Source organism: Giraffa tippelskirchi, chromosome X (genome assembly GCF_054371585.1).
Source record: "Giraffa tippelskirchi isolate mGirTip1 chromosome X, T2T-mGirTip1v1.2.pri, whole genome shotgun sequence".
NCBI classification, from domain to species: domain Eukaryota; kingdom Metazoa; phylum Chordata; class Mammalia; order Artiodactyla; family Giraffidae; genus Giraffa; species Giraffa tippelskirchi.
In genome coordinates this window covers 41,987,371-42,005,324 of record NC_137289.1, presented here as the reverse complement: position 1 = coordinate 42,005,324, position 17,954 = coordinate 41,987,371, and the positions used below count along the sequence as shown (strand labels likewise).

Here is a 17,954-nt window from a genome sequence, read left to right as displayed (position 1 = left end):
ATTTTCTTTGTCAAGATTGCTTTGGCTTTTCAGGGTCTTTTGTGTTTCCATTAAAGTTGTAACTTATTTTGAAAAAAAAAAGTTGCAACTTATTTTGGTTCTATTTCTGTGAAAAATATTATTGGTAGTTTGATAGGGATTACATTGAATCTGTAGATTGCTTTGAGTAGTATAGTCATTTTCACAATATTTCTCCCAATCCAAGAACATGGTATATTTCTCCATCTGTTTGTGTCATATTTGATTTGTTTCATCAGTGTCTCACAGTTTTCTGCATACAGGTCTTTTGTCCCTTTAGGTAGGTTTATTCCTAGGTATTTTATTCTTTTTGTTGCAATGGTGAATGGAATTGTTTCCTTAACATCCCTTTCTGATTTGTCATTGTTAGTGTATAGGAATGCAAGGGATTTCTCTGTATTAATTTTATATCCTACAACTATACCATATTCATTGATTAATTCTGGTAATTTTCTGGTGGAATCTTTATGGTTTTCTATGTTATCATGTCATCTGCAAATAGAGTTTTACTTCTTGTTTTCCAATCTGGATTCCTTTTGTTTCTTTTTCTTTCTTCTCTGATTGCCATGGCTAGGACTTCCAAATCTAGATTGAATAATAGTGGCAAGAGTGGGCACCATTGTCTTGTTCCTAATCTTAGAAGAAATGCTTTCAGTTTTTCGCTATTGAGAATAATGCTTGCTGTGGGTTTGTCGTATATGGCCTTTATTATGTTGAGGTAGGTTCCTTCTGTGCCTACTTTTTGGAGTGTTTTTATCATGAATGGGTATTATATTTTGTCAAAAGCTTTCTCTGCATCTATTTATATGATCGTATGACTTTTATCTTTCAGTTTATTGATATGGTCAATCACATTGATTGATTTGCATATGTTGAAGAATCCTTGCATCCCTGGGATAAATCACCCTTGCTTATGGTGTATGATCCATTAATGTGCTGTTGGATTCTGGTTGCTAAAATTTTGTTGAGGATTTTTGCATCTATATTCATCAATGATATTAGCCTGTAATTTTCTTTTTTGGTGGTATCTTTGTCTGGTTTTGCTCTCAAGGTGATGGTGGCCTCATAGAATGAGTTTGGGAGTTCTCCTTCCTCTGCAATTTTCTGGAAGAATTTGAGCATGATAGGTGTTAGCTCTTCTTTAAACTTTTGGTAGAATTCACCTGTGAAGCCATCTGGCCCTGGGCCTTTGTTTGCTGAAAGATTTTTAAATCACAGTTTCAATGTTGGTGCTTGTGATTGGTCCGTTTGTGATTTCTAATTCTTCCTGTTTCAGTTTTGGAAGGTTGTACTTTTCTAAGAACTTATCCATTTCCAGGTTGTTCATTTTATTGGCATATGGTTGCTCACAGTAGTCTTTTATGATCCTTTGTATTTCTGCGTTCTGTAGTAACTTCTTTTTTGTTTCTAGTTTTATTGATTTGAGTCTTCTCCCTTTTTTCCTTGACGAGTCTGGCTAGTGGGTTGTCAATTTTATATTCTCAAAGAACCAGCTTTTAGTTTTATTGATCTTTGCTATTGTTTCCTTCATGTATTTTTCATTTATATCTTTACGATTTCTGTCCTTCTACTAACTTCAGGGGTTTTTTTTTTTTTGTTCTTCTTTTTCTATTTGCTTTGGCATAAAGTCTGGTTGTTTATGATGTTTTTCTCATTTCTTGAGGTAGGCTCGTATTGCTATAAACTTCCCTCTTTTGCTGCGTCCCATAGGTTTTGGGTTGTCATGTTTTCATTGTCATTTATTTCTAGGTATTTTTAATTTCCTTTTTGATGCCTTCAGTACCTGTTGGTTATTTAGAAGCAGGTTGTTTAGCTTCCATGTGTTTGTGTTTTTTTTTTTTTTTCCTGTAATTCATATCTAGTCTCATAGCATTGTGGTTCAGAGAAAATGCTTGATACAATTTCAGTTTTCTTAAATTTCCTGATGATTGTGATTGAAGATGTGATCTGTCCTGGAGAGTGTTCCGTGTACACTTGAGAAAAAAGTGTATTCTGCTGTTTTGGAAAGGGAATCTTATTTTTAAATGAATATTGTAAAAAATTCTCCTTTGATATTTTTTTAAAAAAATATTCTGCTTTTAATAGTTTTAAAAAGCAGAGGATTTCTGGGTAATGTGAAAAGGAAGTTCCAATTTATGTTCACATTCAAATTTTCACCTAAAGCCCCTTTTTGGGGTAGTAAGTTACAGACTCTTTGGGGTTTACTCTTCACCTGTCTTTCTCAAGTGCATAGGGAGAAGGCACATACAAATTATTTCTGCACCCTTAGTAGATAGTTGTAAGTGAAAGCACTTTCACAACTGTAATGCCCTACTCCTTAGGAGATAACCTCTGTGCCACTAATGTAAGATCTGGGTTTGCGTTCCATGAATTTCTCTGCAGTGGCTTTCACTCTCACCTGATTCTCCCCATTCTTAGAATAATTTCTGACAAGTGTATCAAACGTACATAGTTGGCTCATTGAAGATACAGCTTTCTAGGCCTCTCCCAGAGCTCTGTACTTAGCAGGTCAGAGCTTACATCTGGCCATCTCCATATTCAGCAACTTCCCTGGGGGATTAGGGTGTACACAATCCATAGGAGTTACCATGAGAAACATTCCTTTATAATCTGTTTGGACTGTCAAGGCCCAGTAATAGAAAACTACCAAAGCTGGGAAGGTGATCTTCAGATGTAACATTGATCTCAGGTGGCCTCGGCCTATAGCAGCTTGAGGCAGGGATTCTGTTCCCAGCCAGAGATTGAGGTCAGGCTACAGCCGTGAGAGAACTGAATCTTAGCCACTAGACCACGAGGGACCAGTGGGACCAAGGCCCTGGCCCATCAGCTGTGTAGAAATGAATTTCCACATAGAGACTGAGACAAGTAAAACAAGTGTTTATTAGGAGGAAAACGTATATGTGAATAGACTCACATGGGTGGGCTCAGAGAGACAGTTGCACCCTCGTGGTGGTTGAAGTCACTTTCATGGAGCATTTCTTCTGGGTTTCCCTTTGCCAGTCATCTTGCTTTGTCTGGTTCTGAGTCCGTGTTTGGTTTATCTCAGGATCCTCCCATGTGTGCATGTGTATCTCTTAGCCAAGATGGATTCTAGTGAAGAGGCCTATGGGTAGGTTGACATCACTTACTATGAGCTTGAGACAGGAGATACATGGGTCCAGACTGAAGAGTTTCTCCCCTGTGGACAGAAATTCTATAATAGAAGAAACTCCATAAAAACTGGATGATGGAGGAGGCTGGGCCTTGCCCAGATAAGAAATAAAAGACCATATATTCCTCATTCTTGAAGTCAAGGATACCTTTCTGACTACACAGGCACAGGAAGGCTCAATGGAGGTCAAAAGGAAGGGGGCAACACCTCAATTTCTGGCTGGGAACCAAAGCCCTGCTTCAAGGCACTGTGGACTGAGGCTACCCAAAATCACCGTGATGCTACCTCTTCTATCTCTTATCTGGACAGGGCCCAGCCTGCTCCATCATCCAGCTTTTATGGAGTTTCTGCTATTACTATTATGGAGTTTCTGTCCACAGGGAGAAACTTCAGCCTGGGGCCCATGTATGTCCTGCCTCAACATGATAAAGAAACTTCACTCCAGTTCCTGTCCTCTGGTATTCCAGAGAGGCAGAATTGTACTTGACATGTGTGTTGGAGACCCTCATTAAATGTTTACACTAATATAGTGGTTTTCAGGTTTTGTTCTGTGTAGCATCCACACAGCCTGAATTCACCCAGCCCACATCCCATATGAGCAATACCATTTTGTTTTAGGTATTGGTATTCCAAGTAAAAGTGTTCCAGTGTTGAAAGAGGTCAAGGGCTTAAAACAAAGAGAAGCTCATTTGGTTAAATATATTCAGATGATTAAGGGTTTACTGTTATTTCACCACCTCAAGTAGAAATCATTTAAAAATTTTTGTCATTTCAATTTATAATTTAATGCATTGTTAACACAACTAATCTCTTCTCCATAGGTTATGGTATATACATATTATGCTTTGTAATGATATAACCTGTTTATTTTCTCTTTCCCTATGCTTCCTGGATTTCTCCTATCCTACTTGTTTCTCGTGCTTGTTTTATCTGTCAAGCTTATTGACTTCAGTAACTCAGTGAAGGTACAGAACTAGTTATATGTTTTCTAGCATTATTATATTGATGATTTCAATAAATTGTAAAGTCATGACAAAATCCAGTTCATCCATATTCAAGGCAGACATAAGGCCAGATAGGTGGACTTTTCTGGGAAAAGGAACTGTTAAATAAGAAGATAGAGATTTGTGTCACATTCTTACAAAATCCAATGCAAATATCCTTCCACACATGGGACAATAGGATACATTCATTCTTTGTAAATGTGATCTCACTGACATTTGCAATTCATTTTTAGGATTCCAAAGCCTATTTTCATCTTCTCAATCAAATCGCACCAAAAGGACAAAAGGAAGGTGAACCACGGATAGATATTAACATGTCGGGTTTCAATGTAAGTATAGATGTTCTTGTGAATTCTACAAGCTTACAAAATTGTCAATTTCTTATAGATAACAAGAATGCTTATAATTGCATGTTGTGATGTTGGCAGTTTTAAGTATTATCTTAAATTTTATTACTGTAGATGTAATTTATAGACAGAAAGACCAGCTTTGATTTATATTAATAGTTTATTGGTGAGTTCTGTAGTTATGGTGTTGTTGGTTTTTATGGATGGCATAAAATATTCAGAGTAAGTGTGGGGAAATAAGCACTAGAGGCTAACCTTTTCTGAGTGTTTGGATTATAATCACAATGATAGATTTAATGAAAACATATTCTTATGTTGAGAGTAATGTGAATGTGTTTACAAACTCCTGATCTCTCAAATCCAATTTGGTGAATTACTGTCACAGACCATGTTCCCTTGTTACATCACTTATTTGCTCAATGACCTTGGACAAGTTCCTTTGTTCATACATGAAGTAACAAGTTGGCCTAGACTATTGAGTCTCAACTTTCTAGGATCCTGTTGTTCTTTGTATTCATTAGATATGGAATGGATTCTACTGATTTTTAAAAAATGCACATTTCTAGCATATTTCATATCCACTTCAGGATTGAGTGGATTACACTTGCTAAACATTTTATGCAGCCCTTATCAGAACTGAATTTGTCACTGACTTGTAGTACTTACATTTCTGTCTGTTTTTAAATCTGAAATTCTTCAGTTCAGGTCCCTCTTGGCACAAATGAGGGGCCCTCCTGTGCATGAAGGAAGCTATCTGGGATGGCTAGCCAGGTGATCTTATGCCTGGGTAGATAACACCAGTGTACTGATTCTGATTATGATACAGCTCTTCTCTAGTCACTTCTCCCTGGTTGATCTTAAAGCACTCCCTTCGCTGTCTCTGTCCTCCTCAGAATCCTTTAAGGATTCCCCGTTGACTTAAGAGTTCAATCTGAAATGTTCTGCTGTGCACGTGAAGCCCTGCTACACCATCTTGCTCCATTTCTTCTAGCCAGGGCAATTTCCTACTGCTCTGTCCACACATTCATTTTACTGTTGAGCCTTTCATCATGCTTTTCCTTTGTTTTTCAGTGTCCTTTATCTTTGTCAGTCTTATACCTTCTTTAGGGATATGTATCTCCATCATAACATCCAGTTTCCTCATGATCCTTTGTGATTCCTCTCTGCCTCCATACTCCACCATCCCAGGCAACCACTGATTTGCTTTCTTTCAATGTAGTTTGAATTTTTGAGAATTTTATGGAATCATATAATAGGTGCCCTTTTTTTAATCAAGCTTCTTTCAGCGTTATTATTTTGAGATTCATCTGTGTTGTTACATAAATCAGAAATTCATTCCTTTTTATTGCTGAATAATATTTCAGTGAATGGATATGCTATAATTTGTTATCCATTCACCCCAATGAACATTTGGATTGTTTCAAGTTTGAGGCTATTACAAATACAGCTGCTCTGAACATTCATATACAAGTCTTTGTGTGAGTTTATGCATTCATTTATCTTTGGTAAATACCTAGGAGTAGAATGGCTGGGTAATGGTATATGTGCGTTTAACTTTTCTAAGCAGCCGCCAAGTTGTTTTCCAAAATGGTTGTACCATTGCACATTGCTACCAGTAGCACATGAAAGTTCCAGTTCATCCACATGCTCACTGACACTTTAATGTGGTTAGTTTAAACATTAAGAATTTTGGCAGTGGTAGAGGTGTCTCATTGTGATTTTAATTTGCATTTCCCTAATGGCTAATGATGTTGAACATCTTTTCATGTAGTTATTTGCTGTCTATACATCTTTGTTTAAACACTTTACCCATTTTAATTGCATTGTTTGTTTTCTTATCAAGTTTTGAGTGTTTTATATATTTTGGATATAAGTCCTTGATTGGATATGTGATTTGCAGATACTTAGTCCCAGTGGTTTTCCAAGAACAGGCATTGTTTAATTTGAACAAAGTCAGATTTAGTCATTTTTTTTCTTTGACAAATCATGCTTTTGATGTTGTATCTAAGAAATTTTAGCCTAACACAAGGTCACAAACATTTCTTATGTCTCCTCTTAGAGGGTTTATAGTTGGGGTTTTATATCTAGTTTTTTATTTATAGTTTTGGGTTTATACATTTACATGTGTGTGTGTATTGAAGGTTAATTTTGAATATGATGTGAGGTATGGGCTGAAGTTCTTTTTGGCATATATATATATATTTATTTGATTGTCTTTTGTTTCATTATTCTGTATCTTAATTTTTTAAAATTGTTGCTATTTCAACGTTTCCTTCTACTCCAATATCATCAATGCTTTTTGTTTAAGAATGCCGAGATGATAAAAAATATGAGATTTAAAAATAAAGATAGTAAATAGCATGAACCAGAAGTATTAAAGTAACAGAAAATAGAATAGGCTCTATGAGATGAACTCACTAGGCTCATGGAGAATCCCAAAGGCTGAATCCCAGTCAACTGCTCATCTGCTGGTGGTTACTGATTGCTCTGCAATGGTAACAGTGAAGGGTAACACAGTAAATACCCATTCTTCTGGAGACCTAGATGATCGAGGCCCCTCACTGGAGATGAAAAAAGTAAAGATAGCATCACCCATTAAAGACAGAGTTAAGACTCAAATTATAGAATCTGAACTGTGTTGGTTTGTAAGTAACATTCCTCAAATTTCCTTTATCTCTTATTTCCCCCTTATTATAAAAATCCCTTCTTACCTGACACTCTTTTCCAGAAGACATACATTTACCCTGGGGCATACTGGGGTGGCCACATCTATAGTAACTGCCAAGAGAAGTCTAGAGGGGGCAGATCACTGGAAACGAATAATCCAAAAGCAATTGTTCCTCCTGCAGCTCCAGTTTTTTTTTACTTTTATTGTTGGGAGGTGGGGATGGTGAGCACTTGGGAAACTATCTTTAATTTGGTATGAAATTATCAGATCTGTAACTTATACTCCTCACCAAACTGTATGTTAGTCAAGAAATCAGCATGCATCTTTCCAAAAGGAAAGAAGTTGGGGTTGAGGGGGTGGGGGGGACAAAACAGAGAAGAAGTTAGGAGTCCTAGGAATTAGCTGAAAGTAAGTATTTTACACAGAAATAGACAACTTTGCTTCCTGGATGGAAAAGTAAAATCAAAAACTAGTTTAAGAGAAAGATGATAATTTGAAATATGTAATTTAAACCTCAAAATTATTGGAGCCTGGTATCCTTGATTATTATTGTAAAAAATTTCTTCATAATTCCTTCATCTTTTTCAGCCTTACACCCTCTTTAGGGCCTAAATTTAAAATCTGAACAAGTTTCACTTTTTTTCTTAATGAATTTTGGCATGAGAGAAGTAATTTCAGTTGAGTGAAATGTATCCTGTCCTTAGATTCGTGATCTGGTGCCATCTAGGGTATTTTCAAGGTACTGCATATCCAGCACAGGCAACTTTTTTTTTTTTTTTTTGCATTCAAAACAGTAATATAAGTACCATGTGTTGGCTAAGAAAAAATAGAATTGTATACCCAGCTTATCATTGTAGGGCAAAGTTTCTATATTTTTAGTATGGCCTTTTTTAAAAAAAAGTCTTATTTTACTTCAACAGGAAACAGATGATTTGAAGAGGGCTGAGAGTATGCTTCAACAAGCAGACAAATTAGGTTGCAGAAAGTTTGTTACCCCAGCTGATGTTGTCAGTGGGAACCCCAAACTGAACTTAGCCTTTGTGGCTAACCTGTTTAATAAATACCCAGCACTCACTAAGCCAGAGAACCAAGATATTGATTGGACTCTATTAGAAGGTAATAGAGTATACAGGTTTAGTATACAGGTTTCTTAAATTATATTTGGGGCTACACAGTAGAAATACATAGGCCACGATGATTTCATAATCTTGATTTAATAAGTTTCCTTATCTACTTTCCTTTAGCAACTGTCTACTATAAGTAGTCCCAAGGGCTGAGTAAAAAGTGGCAACTGATAGAAAGGGATGATACAAGGGAACTTTTATTTTAATTTACTTATTTTTGGCTGCTCTGGGTCTTTGTTGCTGCGTGTCGGCTTTCTCTAGTTGCTGCACCCGGGGGCTACTCTTTGTTTTGGTGCTCAGACTTCTCATTGGGGTGGCTTCTCTTGTTGAGGAGCGTAGGTTCAGTAGTTGGGCTTCGTTGCCCCATGGCATAGGGGATCTTCCTGAACCAGGGATCGAACCTGTGTCCCCTGCTTTGGCAGGAGGACTTTTATCCACTGTACCACCAAGGAAGTCTGGGAACTTTTAAAGTAAGCTAGCCTAGGATCACTTAGTATAAGGCCACTTAGTAAACCAATGTTTTATTTTAATATTTTGTATTTAGGTCACTTATTTTTAAACCTCCCTCCAAAAAAATGCACGTGTGCATAAAATTTGACCTATGTAAATCTGCAGTATTTGATTCATTCTTGCATAGTCAGACTAACTGAAACTGCTCTCATTTCCTTTCACCTTTAACCTACTCAAAAAATAATAATAATGCATGTAAATATTCATTTAATTTGGGAAAGGCAGAGTATACCTTTGCCAGATTATATATGCATGAAGTATAGTACTTAAAAATTAACAAATGTAATTAGTAGCTCATTGCATATCCACTAGCATTATTATGAAATCAGATGGTAAAGAATCTGCCTGCAGTGCAGGAGACCTGGGATCAATCCCTGGGTTGGGAAGATCCCCTGGAGAAGGGAATGGCTGCCCACTCCAGTGTTCTTGCCTAAGAAATCCGTGGACAGAGGATTCTGGAAGGCTACAGTCCATGGGATCACAAAGAGCTGGACACAACTTAGCGACTAATACTTCAAACTCTCAATTAGCAGCTCATTGCATATATACTAGGATTACTGTAAAATCTTTAAATTTTATGCTTTTGAAGTTTCAAATAATTTGTTGCTCTAATATAGGCACGTAAAAAAAAGTACATATATGTAACTTAGTATCAGTATTTTTAAATGGGTAGAGAGAAGATGTAAATTAATGTGAGTATAGAGGTTTGTATGACCATGGTAAATTTTTCTAATAAAAACTAAACCAATAATATCAGTTACTTTAGAAGTATGGGGATTTGGGGAGATACTGGAGAAGGATGAGATAGGGAAGAGAGTATAAAAAGTTCATATACCTCTTAGCTGGTTATAATAAGGTTATATTTTTACTTTTAAAAGAAAGTCATCCAATTTAAAAAACAAGAGAGTATGTATTTAGAGAGACTGCTTAGAGATTCATATTGGAGAAAACCTTTAGATCTGAAAAAAAAATAATCATCTAATTGTGGGTTGATGTTATATGCACATATGCAAGGTGTTTAATGATTATATAAACACTGTGAATATTTTTAATAGGAGAAACTCGCGAAGAAAGAACCTTTCGTAACTGGATGAACTCTCTTGGTGTTAATCCCCATGTAAACCATCTCTATGCGTAAGCCTTCCAATGCTCTTGTAAAGTTTTGAACATCATGAATGGATGCTGCATAAATAATTATAGCTCTAAACCTTTTCTAAATGTTAGTTTGTAGCCATTACTTTATTGGAAAATGTGGTGACTTCCGTTATCATTTCCCAAATACACAAAAGCCCAGATTATTTCTTTACATGGTCATTAAGTGAAAAAATGTATAAATATCTTTCTAACACCCTAGGGAACAGAGACTTTATATTTTGAAACGGAGACCAGAGAGCACATTAAGTAGACCATCCATGATGCCTTGAGGTCTTTGTGTTCACTGTTCTCTCAGCCTGGAATGTTCTTTTCCACATCAAATGCTTTATTCCCTTGCTATATTCAAGCCGCTGATTCAGATCCTAACCACCACCTACCACTCCCTAACTCCTAACCTCTTTCTTTTTGTTTTTCATAGCAATTAAATACATTCCCCTAACCCATTTATCCATATACTTGTTTATTCTCTTTCTTTCTCTGACTCTAAAGGCCTGGAATTTTTCTCCTATGAGCCCAGCTTCTAGAACAGTTCTTTGCAAACAATAAGCTCTCAATAACTATTTTTAAGTGAATTGGATGGTGTTAGCTCCATTTTTAGCACAGATTAATAAAATACATGAGTCTTTTGACAGTGTAGTGTCCTTGTTTTTAAGGAAACAGGCTCTGCTCTCTGAAAACACTGATCAAACTCTTTTTAAATCATCAGTGACCTGCAAGATGCCCTGGTAATCTTACAGCTATATGAACGAATTAAAGTTCCTGTTGACTGGAGTAAGGTGAATAAACCTCCATACCCGAAACTTGGAGCCAACATGAAAAAGGTAGCTAATTAAGTTGCTGCACATATTTGTTACGGACTGTTTTTATTCTCAATTTGTTTCTTTTGTTTGGGAAACTCTTTGACTCTGAGCTTCTTGAGGACAGAAACTGTGTCTTACTTTGTGCGCACCTGCATATAAAGATTAAACAAGTGAAAATCTTTAATCATTTGCTTTTGTTTGTTTGCAGCTAGAAAACTGCAACTATGCTGTTGAATTAGGGAAGCATCCTGCCAAATTCTCCCTGGTTGGCATTGGAGGGCAAGACCTGAATGATGGAAATCAAACCCTGACTTTAGCTTTGGTCTGGCAGCTGATGAGAAGGTATAGTATACAATTTTAACTGCTCAAGTTCACTATCATACAGGTCTGTGATCTAGTCTTTACTATTTCTAAGGAAACGTATCAATGACTACACCTTTGAAATTTTTATGTTTAGACTCCGAAGTGAGTTTAAGTAATGAGTATATGTTGGATGGTCAATGGGAAATGCCTTCTCGATAGTGAGGCAACAGAATTGTGAATATTTCCCTTTTTTATAATCTGCCTGACACAGACCTGAGCCTCATTTAGAGTTGGTGAATAAAAACAGCAAAAATTATGAACATGTATACATTTGAGAAAGAAGATCTCTTAACTGTAATGCTAAAAAGCAATTCATTATAACTGGGTACCAGCCAAAGCACAGCTTACTTTAAGTCGTTACCAGGGGTTGGCCTAGTACACAGTGAGCCTGCAGTAAGTAGACTGGTGGACTTACTCAGTAGAGCGCTGAAAATCTTCCCACCAGCAGTGCAAAAGGCAGCTCAATGGCAAGCCACTACTGCCTGAAATTTTTTTTTTCATATAGTGTGAATGTCTTCTCGTGAAATCTTTCCTTTAATCTCTCAAACCTAAGGAAAAGAAATGAAAGATAAAGCATTCTAATAATTGTATTTTTTTTCTAATAAACTAGGACAGAAACTGTTCTGCTGCTTTTTTAAAATTAATTTCTATTGGTGTTTAGTTGCTTTACAATGTTGTGTTAGTTTCTGCTATACAGCAAAGTGAATCAGCTATATGTTTAAATATATCCCGTCTTTTTCAGCACAGAGCATTGAGTCGAGTTCCCTATCCTATGCAGTAGCTTCTCATTAGTTACCTATTTCTTCTGCTGCTTCATTTAGATATACCCTCAATGTCCTGGAAGATCTCGGTGATGGTCAGAAAGCTAATGACGACATCATTGTAAGCTGGGTGAACAGAACATTGAATGAAGCTGGAAAATCAACCTCCATTCAGAGTTTTAAGGTAAGAATTCCATGTTTGACTATTAAACGTTATGTTTGCTATAAAAAGTATCTATAGTTTGGAAAGCTAGCCTTTGGATTCTTTGTGAGTGAGATCATTGTGGGGCTAACGACATGATTCTTTTCTAATTCACTAGACTTTGTTTTTGACAGCGTTATATAAGTGATCATGCATTAATTTGTACACATGGAAATTCTCAAATGTATTGTCCTTTTACTCTAGGATAAGACGATCAGCTCTAGTTTGGCAGTTGTGGATTTAATTGACGCCATCCAGCCAGGCTGTATAAACTATGACCTTGTTAAGAGTGGCACTCTGACAGAAGATGACAAGCACAATAATGCCAAGTAAGGGATGCTGCCTAATATCCTCATAAGGGCATAGACATTGTAGGCAGGCAGATCTGCATTATCATTCAGGTTCTGCCACTCAAGAATGGTGTCAGCTGGGGGAAGCATCTTCTAGCCTCAGATTCCTCATCCATAAAATGGGAGCAATAATACTTACCTTGGAGATTTTGAAATGAGTAAAATACGTTAAGAGCCTAACATTGCTGCACCTGACCTAATAGGTAGGTGCTCAGTCAGCCATTGGTTTGTAGGTTATAGAAATAATGTATGTGTTAAAGCAACTTAGCTGCAAACTTAGAACAGAAGAAAAATGGGCTAAGGATAACCATGCCTTTGATAGGGTTTTCTTTTGTTGCACTCTTTTCAAACGTTTTTAAAACTTACTGTGCATAGCCCACCTTACTACATACACTGAGTTTATCTTGGTCCCTTAAGTGGGCAGGATGCTAAACCCTCAGCTGAAACCGTGCCTTGAAAGTTCCCTGCATTTTGACAACATGCAGAAGGTCCTTCCCACCTGCCTCTTCCCTTCTTCTCCAAAGATCTAGACTGTGATCTGGTTTCATGGGCAACCCATGAAAGCTCTCCTAGTATACACTGAAAATCAGCTCCCAACAGGGCTTCACAAGATAGCTAAGAAGCATTACTGTAAAACTTCATTTTGGCATCACATACTGCATCACATCATTTCTTCCCTCCTTGAAAAAAATATTTGCAGCATAATATGATAAAGATTTATAGAGAACTCCTCAAAGTTCTTTTTCCAGAAACTTGATCATATTTAAAGATTCCTGTTATAGAACACCTAGAAATGCCTTGTGTATTAATTGAGGGGTGCTCCTGCAAATTTCCTCGGCTGGACATGTCAGTTCTTAACTCCTTTCCTTTTTCTACCCTTTTCATTCCTTGCTTCAGCCACACTGGCATGTACCATACAGACTGTCTCTCCTCCCTTGGATATTTCGAAGTATTCACTGCATCTATGAAATTGTATTTTGCATCTGGCACAGTTTTCCATTCTGTGTCTCTAAGATCTCGTGATAGCCACTGTTATCTTATTACATGCTCAATGAGAATATCAATATCTGAGTAATTATATATACATATTTTCAACATCTGGGTATATATACATATATGTATATACACACACACACACATATTCTAGAAAAGTGTTTTTTCGTATCAGTGCTCCTAAATTGTTCTCATTTTACATTGTAGAAAAGGAGTGAATAAATATCATCAGCCCCAAATAGTAGAGCTTAAAAATCTGGTATCACTTATGAGTGACCTCAAAAAATAAAAGAGAAGACAATGAAAAATAAAGTCATTCTGATCTGAACTCTCACTGTAGAAGTTTTGCATCCTAGACAGTTGAGTATATAAGAGGAAATAGATGCCTCATGTCAGTGCCCATGACTGACCAGAATTGCACTTCAATTTTTGTTTCCTCCAAAAAATAGGTACGCAGTGTCGATGGCTAGAAGACTTGGAACCAGGGTGTACGCTCTCCCAGAAGACCTTGTGGAAGTAAAGCCCAAGATGGTCATGACTGTGTTTGCATGCTTGATGGGCAGGGGTATGAAGAGAGTGTAAAATAACCAATTTGAATAAAAAACAACCTTGCTCCCAGGTGCATGATTAGCAGTACAGCAATTTCTGGCCGAAGTGCTCATGGCTTAAGAAACTATTGGTTATTGAAAGGACTTTTTAGTTTTCACAAGACTAAGCTCATCATGGGAGCCCTCAGGTGAAAGAGTTTTAGTAGCAACAACTCCTCTTTCCCATAGTCAAGGTGGATTTGTCAGGCCCACCTGAAATGTGCCCGTAGTCAAATCATTTACTCGCTCCTCATAGATCGCTGCCCTTGACATTTTCCATTGCTGTACGTATTTCTATGTATCTGTTTTCCTCTTAGAATGTCCACCTCGTGGGACTTGCTTAGATGATTGAATATGAATATTATTGATATTAGGCAATAATTTGCTTTCCATCCAGTATGCTAGTTCTTATTCAAGAACTGTGGTCAGAGGGTATTTGTATATGAGTATCCTTTGCTTATCTTTCTAGTACTGAAAATTGACAGAAGTAACTGGCTGTGCAGAATGTAATAGAAGCTTTTCATATTCTTTTATTCTTAAAATCAGTATCTTTTTACAGTATTCTGTCTACATGATCCTTTTTTGTACATTTAAGAATATTTTGATTACGTTAAATAAGACTGCTGATTTTGCTACTTTTTTAAGGGGTCTTCAAGTAAGTAAAAAACATAGAGGGAAATGTACCTTGAATTTCCATCTTCCCTCCCACACTAAAGCTGTAAACACTTGACATATTTTGTCCTGAAACATTGGTTCAATATATGCTTATTTGTTTTAAAACATGTACCATCAAACTCTCTCTTTAGATTTAAAATGCTGTTGAATATGACACTTTTGAGGAGAGAGTGGGCTCAGAATTTAGGAAGGATATGGTAGGCCAAGTATGCTAAGTGTATATTAAATTTTCTAATTTTACACCTAAGATAAGGAGATGTGGTCACTAAAAAATAAACATATATGTAGGACTTAATGTACTCTAATGTACTCTTGCTTTGTCAAGCTGTTTGCTATAGTTTTTAAGATCATAATGTTACTCTAACTCTAATGTAATCTGGTAGCGATTATTAGTTCAAATAAAGGCATTTACATAATTAGTCTCTTCGTGCCTCTGTCCCTTCTTAGTATGCCTATAATGTTTGCCAGTTTTTTTTCTCCAATATTCTAACTCATTTTCTGGTGTACTTTATAATATGATGTTTGTTAAATTTATGCTTTTGGAGCTGAATTACACAGATGGACAGATTAAGGTTATAATCCTCAATGAGGTAAGATGGTTTTCTCCAACTTACCAAAATTTCTTAGTCCATTTTCTCCCTTTTTCTTTCTTTTCATGTCATTCAATCTTTTCAGTGTTCAGTAATGACACGATATGTGTTTGCATGCGTGCTAAGTCACTTCAGTCTTGTTGGACTCTTTGTGACCCTATGGACTGTATCCCGCCAGGCTCCTCTGTCCATGGGATTCTCCAGGCAAGAATACTGGAGTGGGTTGTCATTCCCTTCTCCAGGGGATCTTTCCAACACAGGGCTAGAACCTGCATCTCCTGCAACTCCTGCATTGCAGGCGATTCTTTACTGCTGAGCCACCAGGGACGCCTGTTCTATGGTATACAGAAGGTCAAAACAATGGGGATCCAAACAACCAGGGAGGAGAGGTGGCTTATGACAGGTTTTCTTAGCCTCATCACTATTGACATTTTGGGCTGGATAATTCTTTGTTGGAGGTGGGAGGGAGCTGTCCTGTGCATTATTGCAGAGCATTTAGCTGTGTCCCTGGCCTCTATCCACTAGATGTCAGTAGCATACCCCCAGTGTGTAGACCAAATATGTCTCCAGAACCAGTCAAATGTTCCAAGGTGGGGGCAAAATCATCTCTAGTTGACAAAATGTTGTTTATGGTACCGTTTTAACGTTTTGTGTGAATCAGTAATATGAAATGCAATCCTTTAAGGAACTACATGGTGATACTATAAAATAGTTTTTATTTACAGCCTAAGAATAAGAAAGACCTTTCTTAATATGATATAAACCCCAGAGCTATAAAAGAAAGATAAATGTGACAATTCTACTTTTGCAATAAATGAGTAAGCAAAGTCACAATATAGATGACTGAGAAAAAATGTTTGGTCCCATTGTCTTAGTCCATTCAGGCTGCTGTAACAAAGTATCATAGACTGCGTGATTTATAAATACCAAATTTATTTCTCACAGTTAGGCAGTCTGGAAGTCCCAGATCAAGGCACTGGAAGGTTTGCTGTGTGGTGAGAGCACACCTCCTAGTTCACAGATGGCTGTCTTTTAGCTGTAACCTCACATTGTGATAGGGACAAGGAGCTCTGGAGTCTCTTTAATAAGGGCACTAACCCCACTCATGACTTCACCTTTATAACTTAATGTCCCACCTCCTAATACCGTCACACTGGGAGATTGTGTTTCAACATGCAAATTTTGGAGGAGCCTGAAACATTTAGTCTATAGTACCCGTATGATGGATTTTCTTAATATAAGGATAAAAGACCAGTCTCTGCAAATATATACCAGGGTAACTGATAAGACAGGACAGTTATCCCTTATGACCTGTCTTCTACTTTGTATTTCCCATGCTTATCTACATATGTTTCCTTCCAGGTACAAAAGTTCTCTGTAAGTAATGCCTTGAAGTGGCTTTGAAGCAAGATATTAATAAAAAAGACTTATTCCATCTTGCCCTTTATTCAAAACAGGAGCTAGTTTCTTGGGTGGTTCACTGTACAGAGCCCACCATCTGTAGGAATGCACCTTTGGTTACTTAAGTGTTCACATGAGACAGTTGGCCTGAACACACCATTCTTCTTTCCTCCAAATAAAGGGCTAAAATCACTAATATATTAAGAAATCTAACAAATCTGTAAAAGAGAAAGTTCCATTAGAAAAATGGGCAAAGGAGATCAATATCCAATTCAAAGCCTATAATCAAACAAAGAACATTAAAAGGGAATGCTGATTCTCAAAAAGTAACGAGGGTTATGTAGTTTCAACCAACAAAGAGCTGCCTTTTTTAGTAGACTTTATTTTTAGAGCAATTTTAGGTTCACAGCAAAATTGAGTAAAATGTACAAAGATTTTCCACATACCTCCAGCCCACACACATGCATGAGCCTCCCTCACTAACAACATCCCCCACCAGAGTGGTACATTTGTTATAGTTGATGAACCTACATGGACACATCCATAATCACCTAAAGTCCATAGTTTACCTTGGATATTCTGTGGATTTTGACAAACGTGTAATGACATGAATCTACCTTTATAGTATAATATATAGGATTTTCACTGCCCTAGAATCTTCTGTTCTCTGCCTTGCCATCCCTCCCTATTCCCTAACCCCTGGAAACCACTGATCTTTTTACGATCTCCATAGTTTTGCCTTTTCCAGAATGTCAGAATCATACAGTATAGCCTTTTCAGATTGTTTTCTTTCACTGAGTAATAGGCATTTAATAGAACTGCCTTTTTTATGAACTGCCTGCCATTGATTTTTTTAAACAGTAATTGATAAATTATTTGATGCTAATGAAGGTATGAGCATACAGGCATTCTCTGACACCACAGATGGAAGAGTGATCAGTTTATAGCTTGTTGAAGGCAAGTTGGTAATTACAGAGAAACCAAAAACTAGCATATCCTTCAACTCTGTGCAGCCAGCAAGTACAGCAGTGTGCCATGATACATCTTGTAATATAATAAAGGGTTGGTGAGATAAATATGGTCCATCTACACAATGCAATAGTTATGTAGTTGTTAAAAAGATGGCTGTGACTCAGAGCACCGGCTTTGAGTGCCCTGCTTCCTGCATAGAACTTGCACTGGTCATCTATTTTACATATGGTAATATACATGTTTCAATGCTATTCTCTCAAATCATCCCACCCTCACCTTCTCC

At 37.0% G+C, this 17,954-nt stretch overlaps 1 protein-coding gene across 2 annotated transcripts in view; it reads left to right on the top strand.

The window, feature by feature from the left end:
* Positions 1 to 15,127, top strand: part of LOC145537100 (plastin-3-like) — a 37,776-nt gene extending 22,649 nt beyond the window's left edge. For both annotated transcript variants that reach the window (XM_081567769.1, XM_081567770.1), the window contains 8 exons: positions 4,407 to 4,502; positions 8,109 to 8,304; positions 9,878 to 9,956; positions 10,684 to 10,798; positions 10,986 to 11,119; positions 11,962 to 12,085; positions 12,308 to 12,432; positions 13,896 to 15,127. In XM_081567769.1, the coding sequence (XP_081423895.1) occupies positions 4,407 to 4,502; positions 8,109 to 8,304; positions 9,878 to 9,956; positions 10,684 to 10,798; positions 10,986 to 11,119; positions 11,962 to 12,085; positions 12,308 to 12,432; positions 13,896 to 14,028 (1,002 nt within the window). In that variant the 3' untranslated portion in view covers positions 14,029 to 15,127. The remainder of the gene's footprint in view (positions 1 to 4,406; positions 4,503 to 8,108; positions 8,305 to 9,877; positions 9,957 to 10,683; positions 10,799 to 10,985; positions 11,120 to 11,961; positions 12,086 to 12,307; positions 12,433 to 13,895) is intronic.
* The last annotated feature ends 2,827 nt before the right edge of the window (positions 15,128 to 17,954 follow it).